At 46.1% G+C, this 22517-nt stretch overlaps 1 protein-coding gene across 4 annotated transcripts in view; it reads right to left on the bottom strand.

Moving 5' to 3' along the window:
* FBXW4 (F-box and WD repeat domain containing 4) overlaps positions 1–18251 on the bottom strand; it is a 110657-nt gene extending 92406 nt beyond the window's left edge. For all 4 annotated transcript variants that reach the window (XM_066619129.1, XM_066619132.1, XM_066619130.1 and 1 more), the window contains exon 1: positions 17901–18251. In XM_066619129.1, the coding sequence (XP_066475226.1) occupies positions 17901–18124 (224 nt within the window). In that variant the 5' untranslated portion in view covers positions 18125–18251. The remainder of the gene's footprint in view (positions 1–17900) is intronic.
* Between the last annotated feature and the right edge of the window lie 4266 nt (positions 18252–22517).

Genomic DNA, 22517 nt, shown 5'->3' on the forward strand with positions numbered 1-22517 from the left:
TTCTTGAGCGCAAAATGAAAGGAATGAACCATGCGGTTTAGGCCGGTGTTTCTAAAACTGTGTCAGGACCCACTAGGTGGGTCGCAAGCCAGTTTCAGGTGGGTTCAATTTCAGGTGGGTACCATGGCATGTAACTGCATTTGGGGAAATGTTACAGATCTGTACTTTTAACAAGCAACTATGTATATTCTTTTAACAATGATAGTCAATGGGACTTACCCCTGGGTAAGTGTTGTAGGATTACAGCCTAGGATTGTTAAAAATTTTCCTGTTTGATGATGTCACTCCTGGTCATGACATCACATCCAGAGGGTCCTGACAGATTCTCATTCTAAAAAGTGGGTCCCAGTGCTAAATGTGTGAGAACCACTGGTTTAGGCTATCAGAGTAGGCAGGTGCATCTTGAAATCTTCACTGGGAATGACTGATATGATAAGCAGTTCATGGCATGCAACTAGCAACTCTGGATCACTACAGTTGTTTAGTTAGAGACTTTTCAGTCTGTTTATGCATATTCTTCAGGAGAAGCATATCCAAGCTGCACTGCTTTCTTGTATAGCAAGAATGTATGACCAGGCATGCAAATACTCTACAAACCTTTTATTGCACCTGCTTCTGCTAGTTAATGTACCAGCCTTTCATACTTCTTCAAGTACACTTTTTACCAGCAGAAACTGGAGTGGAAAGTTATAATCTTGCATTGTCTCCCTCGTACTATGGTGCTAACACAACAAATAAAGCCTAAATCTAGTAAAGCACAGGTTAGGATGTTTACAGAGACAGGACTGTACTTGAACCAAATAGGAGTGCAAGCCTATGATGCCCTCAGGCATCCTGCTGTCCCCATTAGGAAGGGGCAGGGGCTTTTCTTATCTACCATTTATCCACCTTGTCACTCCAAAGAGCTCTCTGCTCTGCTGCATTTCAATGGAGCTCAAAGTATTTATTTTCCAAGACTCCATATTTAAGCAACACAGTACAGACGTCCCAAACTGGTAGAGAGAAGCAACCCAGAGGACACAGCACACAGACATTAGATTTAATTCTCCCTCCCCCTCCTCTCAGTTTCTTGCAGCATGATTGAAGTGGCAACCAATATGTAAGGAAGGAAGAAAGAAAGATATCTTCCACTTATTCAACCTCCATCTTCACATCTTAATTTATTCTCTACTGCTTACAGTGATGGGCAATTTGTTCAGCCCCAAGGGCCACTTTGGAATGCATATACAGTATACCACATGTTATTTTTGCTCTTTTACCTACTGACAGATAACACAATGCTATAACATCTGCATGTCATGGTGAAATGTCAAACCACAGCTTCTAGGCACATTGCATTTATTTTGCAAGAGTTTTCAGTCAGCCTCTCTGGTAGTCGGATTACATTATGAGATTAAACATTATGAGATTTGAGATTGTGGGAGAGGGGATTTCTTTTCACTTTCCCCCTCATTTCCAAGTCAGCCACCACATTTTGAAATAAATCTTCAGAATCATTAGGGCTAGAATCTTACTTTACTGCTGGTATTTTATATGAATCTTGGAATAATCAAGACTGGGGTGTGCACTCGTCATTGGTGCTCTTAATGGCAAGAGCCCTTGAAGGGCACACAAATACATTTGGATTAAATGCAGCCCGAAAGCTGCATATTACCTCTTCCCAATTTGGAGGAAGTCTCACCAAAATCAGCAACATTTTATTTCAAATATTATATATATGCTTAAGATTAGGGTGTTCATTTGTAAAGTACCCCCAGCAAAGCACAAAAAGGTTTTGATTTTGCAAGGCTCATTAGCTTAGATCCTTCAACAGTTAAACTTTTATGCAGCCTCCAATACCCCTACAAACAAATGCTACAGTGCTGCTGTAAGCTAAATAGCTATTCCATTCTATGCACAATAAAATCCACGTGCAAGAGAGTGGATTTTACAAACCCTACCTGTACACCCACCATCTACTGGAATCCCACAGAAACATCCTACCTGGAATGCTTCCTGAAATGCTACAGGAACATCCTAGACATGGAATGCTGCTCCCACTCAAATCTGCATCCGCCTCCAGCAACACTTGTTACACAGTAAGAGGTGCTGTTTTGTTTTGTTGTTTACATGGGAGCATCTCTGGATCACTGCTTAGAGTGCAAAGGGCAGTATCAATATATACCACAATAGATCAAGGTTCCAGATCAAATGTCTTTCTTTATTAGACTTCAAAGCCTTCCCAAAATTCCTTAGCACTTCACAGATGCAAATTTGTTTTCATTTTTAAAGAGAAAATTATCCTGGATTTCCATTATCACCATGAAGCGCCAATCCCATGGCTGGTGACATATATGGATATTTCTATCAACAGAGACAGACACATATACACAACCAAGCATTAGGGCACCAGAGACATAGCACTGTTCTTATTCAGCATGCATCCATAATTAAAATGCTTTTGTGTGGCACAGTTTCATTTTGCAGAAACTGTATGTTTTGCAGAAACTGGTGATGGGGAGAGGAGTAGTAAAATAAAAGGACATGTCCAGGAGCAATTATACAGTATTTGGAGCAAGAGGACCAGAAGTACTCTTGTGTCAGTTATGGTGGAATAGACCTGTTGAAAAACTCCATTTCACAAGAACTAATTACTGAACTGTAAGAACACCACCACCACCACCACCACCACATTCTGCACAGTTAAATACTGTATTCTTAGCAGATCTACTGAAACTTTCCTTTCCTTCTGTCTCCTTGCTTTTTTAAAATAAACGTACACTTGGTTTAAATTATGGCCCTACACCCAATTTGGCAGTTTCACAAGAAAGAAGTACTTCTTTAGGAACTGCACTTTATAACTGCTAGAATTTATATGACTACACATATTATAAGCAGCAAATATGACTGCTCTGTGCACACTGGTGTCTCCTGTAGCAATGCAAATAACACACGCACACCCCCTTTAAATGTCCCTCTACAAGACATGCATCTGTGGATTGCACCAACTGAGTACCCAAGTGCCTGAACACACGTTATCTGTACTGTGATAGGAAAACATTGAAAACTTTTCTTCTGTTTTGAAGCATTCCTTCTGTAACAGAATCCTTTAAAAGGGAGATAATCAACTAGGGTTACAAGTAGGACAACAAAAATAACAATGGATAAAACAGTCCAAGTTAACTGCCACACTGCTGCTCATACAAACACAGTGTCAGAAAAACAATTTGGCCTTCATGGAAGGGAACTGATCATTTCTGACAATGGCAGGAAGCACTTCAGAGATGCTGGTTTACAAATCTGGAGGGAGATACAGCGGGTGTGCACTTCCATGCACCCCACCCCCAATTTATTGTAAGATGATGCCTGCCATCCACCCTGCTGCAGTTTCCATTAGGACAAACTATATTAACATCAAATGACTATTTCCTGCTCCTGCAGTTGAGCCATCTTAATCTCTCTCCCTGTTTTGCCCTTTTGACAAAAGGTGAAACTCTGTTTTTATCATCCTTTAGGAACCACTGAACAAAACATTTTGGAAATTTCTGAAGATGACAATAAATACATATGGATCTTGAACTTTTAAGATATCATGTGCTCTGACGAACCCTGCAAAACCCATACTTAAAGTTCAAATACTTATGCGGACATAAACAGATTTTCCCCTTATTAGACAGAGCACTGCACAATTCACATTTGATAATGTTGGAAGCAACACAGGCTAGGCACAGTACAAATGTTATTACCAGTTCTGCCTTGTAGTGATTCATATATTCAACATTCATCATCATCATCATCATCATCGGCATCCTTCAGTCTCGGGAGACTATGGTATCGCGCTCTGAAAAGTGGTTCTGGAACAGCATCTAGTGTGGCTGAAGAGGCCAATTCGGGAGTGACAATCCCTTCCACACTGGGAGCAAATGTAGTCTGTCCCTGGTGTGTCTCCCTGGCTGTGAGCCTTCCTTCTTTGCCTCTTTGCCTCAGTCTGTTGGGCAAGTGCCTCTTCAAACTGGGAAAGGCCATGCTGCACAGCCTGCCTCCAAGCAGGACACTCAGAGGCCAAGGTTTCCCATCTGTTGAGGTCCATTCTTAAGGCCTTCAGATCCTTCTTGCAGATGTCCTTGTATCACAGCTGTGGTCTACCTGTAGGGCGCTTTCCCTGCATGAGTTCTCCATAGAGGAGATCCTTTGGGATCTGGCCATCGCCCATTCTCACGACATGACCAAGCCAACACAGGCGTCTCTGTTTCAGCAGTGCGTACATGCTAGGGATTGCAGCTCATTCAAGGACTGTGTTGTTTGGAACTTTGTCCTGATAGGTAATACCAAGGATGATACCGAGGTGATACCGATGTGAAACATCGTCACACTGTACAAGAACAAAGGCGACAGGGGTGACTGCAACAACTACCACAGCATCTCTCTCCTTAGTGTTGTAGGAAAGCTGTTTGCCCAAGTTGCACTAAAGAGGCTCGAGGTACTTGCAGAGAGCTTCTATCCAGAATTGCAGTGCAGATTCCAAGCCAACAGATCCACCACTGATATGGTATTCCCCCTTAGACAGCTGCAGGAGAAATGCAGGGAACAACAACAGCCACTCTTTTTAGCCTTCATAGATCTCACGAAGGCTTTCGACCTGGTCATCAGGGACGGCCTCTTCAAGATTCTCCCCAAGATTGGATGTCCACCCAGGCTCCTCAGCATCATCAGATCTTTCAACAAGGACATGAAGGGCATTGTAGTCTTTGATGGCTCCACATCAGACCCCTTTGACATTCGAAGCGGAGTGAAGCAGGGCTGTGTTCTTGCACCAACCTTGTTTGGGATTTTCTTCGCTGTCCTGCTGAAGCATGCCTTTGGAACCGCAACAGAAGGCATCCATCTCCGGACCAGATCAGACGGAAAGCTCTTCAACCTCTCCAGACTGAGAGCAAAGTCCAAAGTCCAGCTGAAATGTCTGCGTGACTTCCTCTTTGCCGACGATGCAGCTGTCACCACCCACTCTGCCAAAGATCTTCAGCAGCTCATGGATCGTTTTAGCAAGGCCTGCCAAGACTTTGGTCTGACAATCAGCCTGAAGAAAATACAGGTCATGGTTCAGGATATGGACTCACTTCCCTGCATTACAATCTCTGCGCATGAACTGGAGGTTGTCCATGACTTTGTGTACCTTGGCTCAACGATCTCTGACACTCTTTCTCTCGATACAGAGCTAAACAAACACATCAGTAAAGCAGCTACCATGTTTTCCAGACTCACAAAGAGAGTCTGGTCCAACAAGAAGCTGACAAAACATACCAAGATCCAAGTCTACAGATTCATATATTACCAATAAGAGTAGAAGAGCAAATTGATATAAGAAAACCAGAAGCCATCAATGCATGCCCATAAAGAGGGAAAATGCCATTCTAGGATTATTAGGTAAGGTGTCTTCAGTACAACAGGAAATACATTAATAAGTCATATACAGGTCTGGAAACCATTGGGTACATAAATGTTGACGTCTGAGTTAAAATATTTTGACATTATTTTAATCCTCATGCCCAGAGTTCCTAAGGACTGTCAGTCTTCCTCCCTTCCAGAAATAAAGGTTTTCTTATATAAATAAAAGCTTTCTAGAAATAAAAGTTTGCTTAGATAGTCCCTTGTGAGTTCTTGACTTACTGATCTTATTTTGTCCAATTGTTTTTAATTGGGTGTTTTGATAGCCTGTGGTTTTTTGCTTTTCTTAGGGCTCAAAATGTTTTATGTGAATTTGATTTTTTAAAATTTATTTTAATACAATGCTTAGTGAATCTAAAATGCATTGAGAAAATATGCAGTGTTTTCATCCATTTATTCCTTTGTCTAATTTAGTTTCACACCCATAGGGCACAATCCTATCCTGCACTGGAACAGGCAAGCCAGGAGGCTTGCGCTGTATCCAGCACAGGATAGTGGCCAGAAACAGCTCAGCCAGAGGTGACAGGAAATTTCCCCTTACCTCCAGGTAAGGGCTGCTGGCCCCTAAGGGTCTCCTATGACTTGCACCACCTCTTGAGGTGGCACAAGTTCAAGGAGAACGGAGCAGCTTGAAGCCACTCCGTTTTCCCTGGGAACGGGGGTTGGGATACGGCATAACTGCCGGATCCTTACCCCGCCTCTCACTCCCTGCCCGCCCACCGCCTGCCCTCCCTCCACCCAGGAACGCTTTCCTCCCACCTCCTCCTCGCCTCCCCCACGCCTACCTTTTCTTCTTGCGTCGGCCCAGCCAGGCTGACGCAAGACTCACTGGGGAAGCTGCCAAAGAGGCTGGATTCAGCCATCATGTGTCGGCGCATCTCCTTGCACCGATGCGGCTTCCTCCTGAAGAGGCGCAAATGTGTCTTACGGGTCAGGATTGTGCCCATAATCACTTAACTAAAAATTCTCATTTTGAAAATTGGCAAGTTAGGCTGAAACAGAGCAACTTGATGTGGATACTTCAAAATCCTTAGCAAAACTGGACTTTAAATTCATATTCTAAAATGTCTGTTACTCTGTCAGCACAATGTTGCCAAAATATTTTTAAAACGTAATTAGCCAACTCAGGGCGCAATCCTAACTGCTTATGTCACTGCTTTCTAGCACTGACATAAGGGCAATGCAGCTCTAAGGTAAGCGAACAAACACTCCCTTACTTTGAGGAGGAGGCCGTGAGTGACGTGAGTGACCCAACTGCAGGATGCAGCACATGCCCCATCAGCACTGCTATGCCAGTGCTGGAAAGCACTGACATAAGGGGTTAGGATTGTGCTCTAAGAGCACAAACATGCACATCCACTCTGAAGTCCCATTAAGTTCAGTGGGACTTACTCATAAGAACATAAGAACAGCCCCACTGGATCAGGCCATAGGCCCATCTAGTCCAGCTTCCTGTATCTCACAGCGGCCCACCAAATGCCCCAGGGAGCACACCAGATAACAAGAGACCTCGTCCTGGTGCTCTCCCCTACATCTGGCATTCTGACTTAACCCATTCCTAAAATCAGGAGGTTGCGCATACACATCATGGCTTGTACCCCATAATGGATTTTTCCTCCAGAAACTCGTCCAATCCCCTTTTAAAGGCGTCTAGGCTAGACGCCAGCACCACATCCTGTGGCAAGGAGTTCCACAGACTGACCACGCGCTGAGTAAAGAAATATTTTCTTTTGTCTGTCCTAACCCGCCCAACACTCAATTTTAGTGGATGTCCCCTGGTTCTGGTATTATGTGAGAGTGTAAACAGCATCTCCCTATCCACTCTGTCCATCCCCTGCATAATTTTGTATGTCTCAATCATGTCCCCCCTCAAGCGTCTCTTTTCTAGGCTGAAGAGGCCCAAACGCCGTAGCCTTTCCTCATAAGGAAGGTGCCCCAGCCCCGTAATCAGCTTAGTCGCTCTCTTTTGCACCTTTTCCATTTCCACTATGTCTTTTTTGAGATGCGGCGACCAGAACTGGACACAATACTCCAGGTGTGGCCTTACCATCGATTTGTACAACGGCATTATAATATTAGCCGTTTTGTTCTCAATACCCTTCCTAATGATCCCAAGCATAGAATTGGCCTTCTTCACTGCCGCCGCACATTGGGTCGACACTTTCATCGACCTGTCCACCACCACCCCAAGATCTCTCTCCTGATCTGTCACAGACAGCTCAGAACCCATCAGCCTATATCTAAAGTTTTGATTTTTTGCCCCAATGTGCATGACTTTACACTTACTGACATTGAAGCGCATCTGCCATTTTGCTGCCCATTCTGCCAGTCTGGAGAGATCCTTCTGGAGCTCCTCACAATCACTTCTGGTCTTTACCACTCGGAAAAGTTTGGTGTCGTCTGCAAACTTAGCCACTTCACTGCTCAACCCTGTCTCCAGGTCATTTATGAAGAGGTTGAAAAGCACCGGTCCCAGGACAGATCCTTGGGGCACACCGCTTTTCACCTCTCTCCATTGTGAAAATTGCCCATTGACACCCACTCTCTGCTTCCTGGCCTCCAACCAGTTCTCAATCCACGAGAGGACCTGTCCTCTAATTCCCTGACTGTGGAGTTTTTTCAGTAGCCTTTGGTGAGGGACCGTGTCAAATGCCTTCTGAAAGTCCAGATATATAATGTCCACGGGTTCTCCCGCATCCACATGCCTGTTGACCTTTTCAAAGAATTCTATAAGGTTCGTGAGGCAAGACTTACCCTTACAGAAGCCATGCTGACTCTCCCTCAGCAAGGCCTGTTCATCTATGTGTTTTGAGATCCTATCTTTGATGAGGCATTCCACCATCTTACCCGGTATGGATGTTAGGCTGACCGGCCTATAGTTTCCCGGGTCCCCCCTCTTTCCCTTTTTAAAAATAGGCGTGACATTTGCTATCCTCCAATCTTCTGGTACTGTGGCTGTTTTGAGGGACAAGTTGCATACCTTAGTCAAGAGATCTGCAACTTCATTCTTCAATTCCTTAATAACCCTTGGGTGTATGCCATCAGGGCCCGGTGACTTATTGATCTTTAATTTATCAATGAGGTCTGAAACATCTTCTCTTTTAACCTCTATCTGACTTAACTCCTCGGTTAGGAGGGGCCGTTCGGGCAGCGGTATCTGCCCGAGGTCTTCTGCCGTGAAGACAGATGCAAAGAACTCGTTTAATTTCTCTGCCATCTCTAAGTCTCCTTTTATCTCCCCTTTCCCTCCCTCACCATCCAGAGGGCCAACCGCTTCTCTGGCGGGTTTCCTGCTTCTAACATATTTGAAGAAGCTTTTATTATTCCCCTTAATGTTGCTGGCCATGCGTTCCTCATAGTCTCGCTTGGCCTCCCCTATCACCTTCTTACATTTCTTTTGCCACAGTTTATGTTCCTTTTTATTCTCTTCATTAGGGCAAGACTTCCATTTACGGAAGGAAGCTTCCTTGCCCTTCACAGCCTCTCTAACTTGGCTGGTTAGCCATGCGGGCACTCTCCTGGATTTAGTGGAACCCTTCTTTCTTTGCGGTATACACCTCTGCTGGGCCTCTATTACTGTTGTTTTAAGCAGCCTCCATGCACTCTGGAGAGACTGGACTCTTTTTACCCTCCCTTTCAACCTCCTTCTAACCAGCCTCCTCATTTGAGGGAAGTCCGCCCGTCGGAAGTCAAGGGTTTTTGTTAGAGATTTGCCTGGTATTCTTCCCCCAACGTGCACGTCAAAACGGATCGCAGCATGATCACTGTTCCCCAATGGCTCAGTAACGTTTACATCTCTAACCAGGTCCTGCGTACCGCACAAAATTAAATCCAGAGTCACCTGTCCTCTGGTGGGCTCCTTGACTAGCTGATCTAAGCCACAGTCATTTAGCACGTCAAGAAATCCGGTTTCCTTATCGTGACCAGAACACAAATTGACCCAGTCAATATGAGGATAATTGAAGTCCCCCATGATTACAACCCTGTCCTTCCTTGTCACCTCCCTGATCTGTTTCCTCATTTCAAGGTCCCCATCAGATCTCTGGTCTGGAGGACGATAGCACACCCCCAGTATTACATCGCTGCACAAGCCTGGTAATTTAACCCACAGAGATTCTACGGTGGAGTCGGACCCACCTTCAATCTCTACTTTGCTGGATTCTATCCCTTCCTTAACATAAAGGGCCACCCCACCTCCAACACGCCCCTGCCTGTCCCTCCTGTAGAGTTTATAGCCCGGGATTGCGGTATCCCACTGATTCTCCGCATTCCACCAGGTTACTGCTTCCCAAGTAAGCATGTACAGGATTACAGGCTAACAGCCCAATCCCATATAGCAAAAGCACAAACAATGCAGGGCCCCCAGCAAAGCATCCGCTGCATCCTACAAGCTGTCTCAGGGAGAAGGCCAGTGAGTGGGTTAGGAAGGGATAAACTTACCTGGGTATCAGGCAACACATGGCCTTGGATGAGACTCCTCAGAGCTATACCAGCTCTGTTGCTAGTGTAACTCTAAGGAGTCACATGGGGTTCAGGGCAGGGGTTCAGGATCCAGCAGCTGCTGGCTCTGCTTTGTCCCACTATTGTGGCGATGCCCACTCCTTTCTCACTGGTGGCCAGTCTGCACCACACTCCTGGCAGCACACAGCTTTCTGGCTGCGGCACTAGTGGTCACGCAGCAGCTGCCAAGCAGAGGGCCTGCACCCTGGTGGGAGCCCTTGCAGTGCTGGTGTAACTCACAGTATGCCAACAGATAAGACTGGGCCATAACCGTAGTAGCAGTGAGTTTAACAACCGTTATATTCTCAACACTTGTCCTCTCTTTCCAAAGTCCTCCAAGTAAGATATAGATAAGCCTCACTAACACAGCAATCCTATACAGTCCTACTCAGCAGACCCATCATATTCAAAGGGGCTTACTCCCGTGAAAGAGTATAACCTCTCAGCCTTCAGGTCCCATCCTATTCCACTTTTCAGCACTGATACAGTCTTGCCAATGGGGCATGTACTGCATCCTGAGCTGCGGGAGGGGGGCAATCACAGAGATCTCCTCAAGCTAAGGGAACATTTGTTTTCTTGTCTCAGTGCTGCATCAGTGCTGGAAAGTTAGATAGGATTGAGAGTTCCAAATTTTACCTAAAGTTACCATACAGTAACCTTAGCCAATTCCTTCTCTTGCTCCCAGATACATGACTTGAATATTCCAAGGCTGCTGCCTGCACTGCAATCACCATGGTCCCACATAATCCCATCCATTCCTCCACTCGTTTTTCAGCAAGCCCCATCCACCTAATTGTTGGGCTGCTGAGAATGTGTAAAGGTAAGGTTTTCTGACTAAAGTGTACCAGAGTAAAGTTGAACCAAGGAGTAGGCACATGGGTTCTTACTGTTTATGCCTTCTGCAGGAAGCATGTAACCAGTTCAGTGTGCAGCCACAGGTGGAAGGACAATACCTGTACTACTTCCCCACCACACACTCAAACCTTGCAAGCCTCCTGATACCCTTCAGCAAGCAGTTCAGTTCAGAAGCAAAATGCAGAAAAGGCCCAAGCCTCGACATCTTCACACCATGGTGCATACTATCATACTCAGCAACAGAAACATTTTAAGAGGAAACATGCAAATCCAATCGATATGAAAATCTTCAAGTAAAACCCATTAACATTTTGAATTACCTCCAGTACATGTGTGCTTTCTCCAACATTTGTAAGTTCCCCTCAGCTGACTGAACCTTTAAGTTTATTGTTCTGCCTTTCACTCTGGAAACAAGAACAGAGGCCTTGCCAACTACTGCACCTGTTGTGCTGTACACCTGACCCCTCCTTCACCCAGCATAGAGCTTATTCTTAATGAAAAATACAAAAATTCATTTCCTCAGAAGGAAACACAATATAGCACAGCAAGCAGATTCCAGGTGTTGAAAGGTACAACAAATCCTACAGCCCTCACCCCTGCCAATTTCAATGCAATGATTGCCTGAAACACTAGTGCAAAGAAAATTCCCTTTACTACCTCCCACAACCCAAGGCCTTGATGGGTCTCCTTAGTGTTCTGTTCAGGAGCATTTTAAACAGATTAGTATAATAGGAGATTCTGGAAAGAATAGTTAAATTTTAAAGCTACTATCAAAACTGTTCAGGGCCACACAAATGACGTTTTTCAAAAATAAAGTTGAACTAATGTACTCGGAACCTGAATTGCCTCTCTCAAGTTAAGGAGATAACTATTTCATGGCTCTTAGTTCATATTTTAAGACAAAAAGCATTAGAAAATTGATTGATTGGAAAAAAATCCACTGAGATAAATGGAAACTGTTATAAAGTCTGTAAGACTAGGATAAAAGTACTGTGCTGCAAACCATTTTTGTATATGCTGCAAAATTTAAAAGCAGGTGAGAAAACCAAATACAAATTCCACCCTCAAAGAATGCTTCACAACATTTTAAGACCTATGTTAGCAATTCATTTCTTCAACCGCAAGCAGCAAGAGAATAAACACAAACTTTTTTTGGTACAATTTCTCTGCATTTAAAAACCAATTCCATCTTTTCTAAGGACCAAAATCTAAAAAAATGCATAAGACGTCTACAGGTAGAGAACAAGCATGATGGAATAAAGAATTCTTATAAAGAAAATGTGCAAACAGGGCAAAACAAGTAAAGAAAAAAGCAAGACCACTAAAGATGGCAGACCTATAGCAGGACTGTTACTGAAAACCACAAAGAACCTTGTAGCACCTTAAAATTTAACATATTTACAGTATTTCAACATTAGTTTTCACAGACTACAGCCCACTTCATCAGACGCATGAAATGAAATCCTGATTAGACAGGCATAGGTCACATGTAATAAACAGAGAGCCATATCCAACTTCACTACATTTCATATTGTTATAAATTAAGATATCAAAACCCTGCAATTTGGGCAAAAGTAAAAAGTACTCGTAATTCTAAAAAAATACTAGCTCAGAAACATTTTCATTAATCATTCATATCTATATTGTCCATAACTCAACACAGAGTTAGGCATGAGTAAATGATTCATATTCTGGTTTTATTTTCCTGCTAACAGGACAAAGAGGCACTTTTTCAAGTGATGCTGCTCTTGTATTTACCAGGGGAAGAGTAACTGACCCGCTTCATCCTAGCCCAGCATCTTTCCTAGTGGTTGCTACTGGCATTCTTCTGCATCTTTCCATATTATGAGCCCTTTTGGGACATAAAGCCATTTAGGGCCCAATCCTATCCAACTTTCCAGCACTGGCGCGGCCACAATGCAGCCCCGAGGTAAGGGAACAAACGTTGTCATACGTTGAGGAGACCTCTGAGACTGCCTCCTCATCACAGGATGCAGTGCATACCCCATGGGCACAGCTGCACCGGTACTGGAAAATTGGATAGGATTGGGCCCTTAGTTGATTTCATCTGTAAACCGCTTTGTGAACTTCAGAAAGTGGTATATAAATATTCTAAATAATATATTTTCACATGCATGTTTCTGCCTATAATTCAAAAAACACTTATTCAGAAGTATTCCATGGCTACTTAAGAATATAAGATGCATTACACTAAGATAATTAGTCCAGCTTACCCAGTATTGTATATTTTGATTGGTCTCCAAGATCTCCTGCAGGTCTTTCTCAGGCCTACCACCCCAGATCCTGTAACTGAAGATACCAAAGACTGGACATGGGGCCTTCCCCAGCTAGGCATGTGCTCTAGCACAGAACTACGGCCCTCCTCATACACCATCAGAAATTATCATCCAGGGTCACTACTTAAACTTATTGTCGTGTTCATGTTTACCTTACCGATTTTTTATCATCCAACTACACAACATAACTACTGTACCACAAGGCAATTTTTGTCATATATCTAATGTGGTAATCTTTGCCACATATTTTGCCACCATCTAATCGATGGATGGTGATCTGGATGTGGAAAAGATTAAAGTCACTCTGTTGTCATAGGCAGATCACATCCTAGTAAGGTTTACGTTTATTGCAATCTTTTGTATTGTGGAGGTAGAGAACTATATTCTATATATCTGTGTGTCACTTAATGACGGGATTACATTCCATGAACTCCATCATCAAGTGACTTGGTCACTAAATGAAATGGTTTACCAGGTGCCAGGATGCCTCACGGAAGACCATGGAAGCCTCCTCGGTGTCGCATAAGGTCTCTGTGGGCCTCAGAATGGCCCACAGAAGCCTCTGAAAGGCACTTCCAGTTTTCAGAAGCAAACCAGTGGCTTCCAAAAAACTGAAAGTGGCTTCCAGAGGCTTCTGCAGGACATTATGAGGGGTGCCCTGACACCTGGTAAACAATTTCTAAATTGCTTTTCCCTCCAAATTGCTTCTTAAAATCTCTAACTGCTGACTAACAACCACTGTCGTATATCTGACCAGTCATTAATCGGCAGGTCACTAAGCAACGCAGAGCTGTAGTTCATTCCCAGAGGTTAATGGATCCTGATGGTTTCTTGGAGGGCTCCAGAGGATTTTCCAGCTGCCAAGCCCAGTGAGTCCCTGATTGATCTTTGAAAAAGGGAAATGGCCAGAACCTTGATTTAGATTGCTCCTGAGCAACCTTTGCCATGTTACAGACTCAGGGTAGCTCTTTAGCTTACCCAAGATTTGCAGATGATGGAGTGACAGGATTGATGTCCTAAGTAATAATGAAAGAAGACTCATGATAAGTGCACCTGAACACAGGCTAGAGCACATTTTAGGGCCTATTCCGTGACAGTGACAAAGCATGCTTTCTTCTCTGCTACAATGGCATCTGCAAAGAGTCAAACAGTGAAAGTGTTCCATGTTGGGTGAGGCCTACACCCTCTAGCCCTTCCCCAAACAGATCCAGAGGGGTACACAGAGATCTACTGTGACACATCTGCAAGACACTTTGCAGATAAAATTGTTAGTATCTGTCACAACTTGAACTCCTTGCTGACATGTCTCATAATGCCCCTTTGGCATGTCAATTCAGTTTTGTGGGATTATTTTCAGTTTGTAGAACCTGAGAACGTGGACAAGATCCTTTGGAATGTGAGATTATCTGCTTCTCCATTTGATCCTTGCCCAGCATGGCTAATTAGATCTGCCCGGAAGGGGCTGGTTGAGTGACAGCAGGAGTGGTAAATTCAACTTTGAGGGTGAGGGTGCTGCCATGGGCATTAAAACAGGCAGTGATTTTCAGGTCCTGAAGATGACATCCCTCAATTTCACCAAGCTAGATAATTACTAGCCAATTCTAAACTTCTTGTTTCTGGGTAAAGTGATTGAGCGGGTGGTGATCACTCTCTTGATCAGCGCCAGTGATAAACTCCAGATGGCCCTGAATGAAGTGGATTATTTGGATCCCTTTCAATCTGGTTTCAGGTATCTTCGAGATAGATACAGCCTTGTTGAATAATCTCAACCAGGGACTAGATTGGGCAGTGAGTCCCTGCTGATCCTCTTATTGCCTTCAACACTGTTGGCCATGGTGTTCTTCTGGGCCATTCAGCTAGGTTAGGGATGGCACCTTTTGCTGTGGTTCCACTCCATCTTGGCTGAGAGCCCAGTTGGTGACGTAAAGGGTTATTTGTTCAACACACTGGCCCTTGGAGTGTGGGGTGCTACAAGATTCAATTCTGTCCCCCATGTTATTCAGTATCTACATGAAACCCCTAGAAGTGGTCATCCAGGGAATTGGTATGGGATGCTATCAGTGCATTGATGACACTCAGCTCTCTCTCTCTTTCCACCACATACTAGGATGGCTGCCAAGGTCTTGGAGCACTGCCTGGAGGGGGCTGGAACAAACAGATTAAATCCAGACAAGACATAGATTCTTCTGGTTCACAATGCAGTTTATTGCATTGATTATCCTGCTTCGAATGGGGTCACACTCCCTCTGAAAGAGCATGCACACAGCCTGGGGGTTCTCCTGGACACACAGATATCAACTATGGCCGGGGTAAAACATTTTTACCTCCTGTAGGTTGTGTGATCACCTCACCCCACCACCACCATCACAGCATGCAGTGCAGCCTCTGTTGGCACTGCTGCATATAATAACGTGGTGGGGAATAGGATTGGGCAGTAAATTTATTAGCAGCTCTTTCCATCGCTTCCTCTGAAGAAAAGACCTGAACTATGTCATCAACTACAAAAGGCCAGAAGACACTGCATTCCATATGCCCAACATTCTATGCTTGCATTACAGGTGTCTAGGATCAGACTTGCCCCAACTCACCTCCTGGCAAGAGTGTTGGCCAGTGGCATGCTCAATGGGACACTGCTCACAGCACTTTGGGCCAGGAAAGGCTCCAAGGGAGGCACTCCCAAAGGAGGAGAAAGTGAAGGAGCACCATCATCATCTTGAGATGATGCCAAGTGCCTCTCGCTGCATGATTCAATCCTCGGCAGTCAAGCGGGGCCACTCAGCACCAACAGACGAAGATGCGAGGCTTGTGGCAGCCGTAACATGGATTAACGCATCCTCAGCAGGTGTAGGGGACAGGCCTGGGTGTTCCCCAGGGGCAAGTCACTTAGACTTCTCCCTCTGAGGAGTAAAAATGGAGGGGAGCAGATGATGGGGTGGGAGACAGTGGGAGATGGGTGGAGCCACTTACAGGGGTGAGATCTCTCAGAAGATTCAGGTACCCACATCCATGATAAGGGGCTGGCTGAGAGGAATCTAGCAGAGTGGTTCCCAAACTGTGGGTCCATGACCCACCAGTGGGTCACAAGTCACAACGCAATTTTTGGTGGTTTGTAAAACTGACTGACAAGACTCAATCTAAGGCAGGTGGGGGGGGGCTAACAAGAAGTTTTTATCATAAACCTCTTTCAAAGTTAACCTTGGTTGCAAAGCAGGGTATGAACAGAAAGGAGCAGGAAACTCCCCAATTGATATATCCTGTAGTAGCAAAGATATTTGTTTTGGTCCACTGAATGAACTCCCTATTCTGAAGTTATCATTGGTCAGTCTCAAAAGACTATGGCAGGGGTGCTCACACTTTTTTGGCTCGAGAGCTACTTTGAAACCCAGCAAGGCCCGGAGATCTACCAGGGGGGAAGGAAGCATCTGACAGACACCCTCTTTGATGTATGGAGCCCCTGCTGGACCAGGTCAGAGGAGGCCCACCAAGTCCAGCTTCCTGTGCCCTACAGTGGCCCACCAGATGCTTCAGGAAGCACACGGGAGGCCTCTCCTCTCTCCCCAACCCACATACTGGGGGCAGCCACAGGTCCCCCCAAGAGGCACATGCCCAGCCTTGCTGCACTACGGGGGGGAGGAGCTCCCCACTCCCCACCCCCCCAAACTCTTTGTGGCTGCGCCCCGAGACCAGCAGTGAGAGGGAGGCGTCGCAGGTCCTCCTCGGAAGGGGCGGGGGGCTTCCCTGTTTCCATGGAGAGGGGCTGCGCGTGCAGGCGGCAGGGGGGTCATCTCACCTGTCAGCCCCAACCGAGGACTGGAAGGAAAGGGGAGGGTCACTCGGGGCCTCCCGTGGCTACCGCCATCACAGCGACTCCATCTCGAACTCCCGCCCCCTGAAGAGCAGCTAAAGTGTCAGTTTCAGTGTCAGTTTAGTGTCAGCTAGTCACTAGATGAAACTGACATATTAACAGTTTGGAGAGGCAGAGCTCTGCGATCTACTCATTTTGCCTCGCGATCTACCTATTGAGCACCCCTGGACTATGGTAAAAGCCTATAGCACCAAGCGGTCTCCCATCCAAGTACTAGCCAGGCCTAACTTCTGAAATCAGAGGAGATCGGGCATGTGCAGGGTAACAGTTGCTGCTTGAAGCTGTCAAAAGCAGGGCAAGTACCCTAGCAAGTGGGGTGACAGGTTTGACACAGAGCCCAATCCTACGCAGGTCTACTCAGAAGTAAGCCCCACTATAGTCAATGGGGCTTACTCCCAGGTAAGTTTGGATAGAATTGCAGCCTGAGAGCCCAATCTATGCATGTCTAATCAGAAGTAAGCCCCACTATAGTCACTACAGCTTGCTCCCAGGTAAGTGTGGATAGGGTTGCAGTCTGAGAGCCCAGTCCTTTGCCTGTCTACTCAGAAGTAACTCCCACTATAGTCAATGGGGCTTGCTCCCAGGAAAGTGTGGACAGGGTTGCAGCCTCCACTAGCCCCGATGGCAACAGGTCACTCCGTGCTCCCGACTGTCCCGGCCAGCCAGGCTCCACCAGCCCCGGTCACGAGAAGCCGAGGCCCCCGGAGGAGTGCGAGCTGCCTCAGGACCACCCCGAGCCGTCCCCTGCCCTCTGCGCCGCGAGGCCCAGCAGAAGCCTCAGCGTGGGGCGACCGCCCGACCGCCTGCCTCCCTTCCTCTGGTCGACGCGCTCAGGAACGTCCCTCCTCCCGGCGGCGCGGGCGTGGCCTGGCCTGGCGACGGGGGCTCCCCCGCCACCCGAGTAGGCCGCAGCGGCGCCTCGAGCTTGCCCGGCCCTGCAGCCCAGCCCCGGCACTTACAGGTCGGCGCCCAGCGCGCTGAAGCCCGCGTTGAGGCAGGCGCGGGCGAGACGCCTCCAGAGCACGTTCCGGGAGGTGAAGTGCCAGAGGCGGCGGCAGGTCTGGCCCAGGCGGCCCAAGGCCCGCGCGTCCAGGTACGAGCAGATGAGCAGCAGCGGCTCCTCCGGCAGCGCCCACAGCGGGCAGCGGGCGTCGGCCTGCGGGGGGCTGCCCGGCCTCCCCATGGCGGCCCGGGCCCGGCAGCGACAGGCTCGAGCGGGGAGCTGCCACCGCAGGGCCCGGGTAGGCCGCCGCAGGCCCACCGGCTGCTTCTCCCCGCTCGGCCGCCGGGCGCTCAATCACATGGGCGTGACCCGCCCTCGAGAGACTGGCCCTCGGTGAGGCATTCACGGCAGCGATGGAAGCGGGGACGGAAACAGAGTCGCTCTCCTCCTCCTCCCCCCCCCCGCGACCCACACACAAGCAGTCACAGCAAGCAGCGACCCACGCAGGCAGGCTGAGTGCTGCAGAACTGTTATAGGCTTTGACTGTACTGCCTATAGTTAGTGGGACCTGAGGTGGGTGGGGAGGCAGGTGAGGCAGAGCCTCCTCACCGGAGCCCGTCGAAAAGCGCCGCCGCTGCAGTTTGAGGTGCTCGTGCACACTCAACCCACGTGCTTGCGCTTGCGTGTGGGTTGAGTGTGCACGAGCACCTCACACAGCGGCGGCAGCGCTTTTTGATGGACTCCACTGGGGAGGCTCTCATCTGCCTCACCTCACATGGCGGTGGTGCTTTTCAATTGATTCCAGTGGGGAGGCTCCGCCTCACCTGCTTCAACTCACATGGCAGTGGTGCTTTTTGATGGACTCCACTGGGGAGGCTCTCACCTGCCTCACTTCACATGGCAGTGGTGCATTTTGAAGGACTCTGGTGGGGAGGCTGTCACCTGCCTCACTTCACATGGCAGTGGTGCATTTTGAAGGACTCTGGTGGGGAGGCTGTCACCTGCCTCACTTCACATGGCTGTGGTGCTTTTTGATGGACTCCAGAGGGGAGGCTCTGCCTCATTTGCTCACCTCACATGTTGGCGGTGCTTTTTGAAGGACTCCAGTGGGGAGGCTCTGCCTCACCTCACTGCGCATCCCTGGTCAGTGGGGTTTACTCCTTATGCAGGGGATGGATAAAGTGGATAGGGGGGTGTTCTTTTCCCTCCCACACCACACCAGTACCAGGAGACATCAAGTGTTTGGAGAGTTAGGACAGACAAAAGGAAATATTCCTTTGCCCACCATGTAATTAGTCTGTGGAACTTGCTGCCACATGATGCAGTGATGGCATTTAAAAGGGGATTGGACAGATTGCTGCAGGAAAAATCCATCATGGTTTACAAGCTAAGATGTGCATGTGCAACTTCCTGATTTTAGAAGTAGGCTACTTAGGAATGCCAGATGCACCAGGATGCAGGTTTCTTATTGTCTTGACATGCTCCCTGAGGCATCTGGTGAGCCACTGTGAGAAACAGGAAGCTGGAGTAGATGGGCTTTTGACCAGATTCAACAGAGCTCTTCTTATGATCTTAGCAACAACAAATATCTTGCTTGCAGTGGCTCCTGCAAGCAGGCTGAGTGTCAGAGAACTGGTGTGGGGTCCCTATTAGGAAGTGTGAGCTTTGGCTTTAGTTGTACTACCAGGCTGAGGTGTCTTAATTAAGAAAGCCTCATTCTTTTTGAAGCAGGACACTGCTTGTGAGCTCAATCCTACGCATGTCCACTCATAAGGAAGTCCCATTATAGTCAGTGGGGCTTACTCCCAGGTAAGTGTGGATAGGATTGCAGCCTGAGTCACAATGCAAACCCTGCAATCCTATGAATGTCTACTCCAAGGTAAGGGCTCAATCCTAACCAACTTTCAAGCACCAATGCAGCTACAATGCAGCCCCAGCATAAGGGAACAAACATCCCCTTACCTTGAGGTGGCCTCCGTGACTGTCCCCCCAACATAGGATGCAGCACACACCCCTTTGATATAGCTGTACCAGTGCTGGAAAGTTGGATAGGATTGGTCCCCAAGTCACAGTATGTTCAATGACACTTACTCTTAGGAAAGTCTATAAGATGTTCAATGACACTTACTCATAGGAAAGCCTATAAGACCCAAACTATATTTATGGTCAGATTTATATTAGGTCTTTGGGTTTCCCGTTCCTAGCACATTTTTTTAAATCAAAAAGAGACAATGGGAGATGTTATTTTGATGGGAGGGTTCCATTCTTCTCTTCCACCATAGAGCCGAATCACCACCACCCAGCTGATATAAGCAACAGAAGAAAAAATGTACAGTTTTAAAATGTGCAATTATATGCATATCTACTTGGAAGCAAGTCCTGTTGGAGTGTACTCCCAAGAATTTGTGAATAGTAGCTCAGGGTCACAGTTCAGGAAATGGTTTGGAAATAAGCCTGCTCCCATTTTCCGTATCTAATTAAAATCACAGGATTCTTGTTGCTTTCAAAAGAAAAAAAAAATGTTGAGCCCTCCATATGTAATGTTCCACGTAACTAACATACAGGTTGTCCTTAACCCATTTTTGCCCAGCCCACAGGTGTACACATTTGGTCCCTGTTGCGTATATGCAGTGCTAGGCAGAAATGGCTTAAGGCATAATTGCCACCTTTTAATAGATAGAGGCTCAGTACCCCTGCATAACAACCTGAAATCAGCACTAATGTGTTTCCTGGTACTGTACTTTATACTGCTACTGAAAACACAGGATCTGAACCTATAAACACTATTCTAAGTTGACACTTTATTTTTTTTGCTTTTTTTGAAATTGTGATGTTTAAAATGAAAGGGCCCTGTTGTACTCTATGGTCTGATGCCCTAGTGACCATTCAGTAGCACAATCCTATGCATATCTACTCAGAAGCAAGTCCCACTGTGTTCAATGGGGCTTACTCCCAGGAAAGTATGTATCGATTTGAAGCCTAAGGGCCAAATTTTATCCGACTTTCCAGCCCTGGTGTAGTCGTGCCAATGGGGTGTGCGCTGCATTTTGTGGGAGAGTAGTTACTGAGCCTCCACAAGGTAAGGGAACAATTGTTCCCTTTCCTTGGGGCTGCACTGCAGCTGTACCTGCATCGGATAGTTAGATAGGATTGGGCCCTATGGTTCTTAGAAAGAAACCATCTCCCTTATTTCAAACCAACACACCCCCATTGTACATCTTGTAGCTCCAAATAACTCAGCGCAAGGGACAACACATATGACTCCACAGATTTGGGTCCATAGAGCTATACGGAATGGATCTGCTAGTTCCCTAGAGTAGTTTTTAAAAAAGGTCCAGTTACTCTATATTAGAAGCATTAGAACACAACATCCTGGGAGCCACAAACAAATGCTATAATCCTTAACCCACAGAAAACCTGAAGAGTTGCTGAATTACACTACCGAAGAGGTTGCAGTATATCAACCCATAATGGTGACATCATCTTACAAACAATCACATACACATCTGGAAACTTTTATGTTGCTGCTTCATTCAGCTTCTAATGAAATATTCCAAAAGGGGTACTACAGAAGACTAAGAGAATTGTCCTTTATAGGGCTGGAGCCCATCATCATGTAGACTGGCCACACAGAATGGAACTTACTCCCTAGTAAGTGTGTTTAGGATTGTAACCTCAATCTGTCCTCAGCATCTGGCCATCCTAGTAATTGAGAATCAAACTTGCTCTATCTGCATGACTGCAATGACAATTCTATTTCTTGGTCATTCTTGAGGTGGAGTGTTAAAAATAGCTTTTACATATAAGGAGAGATAGATGTCCACTGAAGGTAAGTAACCTTCATGTTGGTTCCAACAGGACAAGCCAAAAACTACAATAGGCAACAAAAACAGGCTACAAAACCAGTGTCTACTAATTTGGTAGTCTTTTTCTTTTTTCTTACACTGAAGGCGTACTTGCAAAAATGGGTTTTCTTTTTAAAGTTTTGTTCCCATAGGTTATGTTCTAACATAATTAGAAATGCATAAGCTGTTTCATATATTTGTGACTCACAATGACATGAGGTGACATGGGGAAATTAGTACATAATGAGATAGCTTACTCAGAAAGTTGAGGCTTTGTTTATGGGGATCTTGTATATAGTATTTGAAAATTTAAGAATAAAGTGAAATTTTGCATAATATATTTAACTGTAAAAAAGAATCTTTTTTATACTATATTTATTTAAATGGTTTGTATCCTGCCTTTCCCTCCATAACATATAACATACAGTACTTCCTTTGAGAAACATGAAACATAATTTTTTCTGACATAGTTGAACTTCATACTCTGCTATTGCTTTTCTGGGGTGGCTTTAAGGGCTCATCTGCATTGGTACCCTACCATACATTCAGTTCCATATCCTTGCCAGGATGCAAAGAGCTACTTTAGGTATGCCCAGTGAATTATTTTATTTTTTGTCTTTGAACAGTAAACTCCCATGCAGTATCATAAGCAACACTGGAAAGCAGACTGATGTTCAGGAGTGATTTGCTTCAAGCCAAGGCATGGAGGATTGCTGTTGGAGCAATACAAGGCCAAAACCTCCCTAACCTAGACCCATGGAACTAGTTGAGTGACTCTTTTATTGCAG

The sequence above is a fragment of the Tiliqua scincoides genome, chromosome 3 (assembly GCF_035046505.1).
Source record: "Tiliqua scincoides isolate rTilSci1 chromosome 3, rTilSci1.hap2, whole genome shotgun sequence".
NCBI classification, from domain to species: domain Eukaryota; kingdom Metazoa; phylum Chordata; class Lepidosauria; order Squamata; family Scincidae; genus Tiliqua; species Tiliqua scincoides.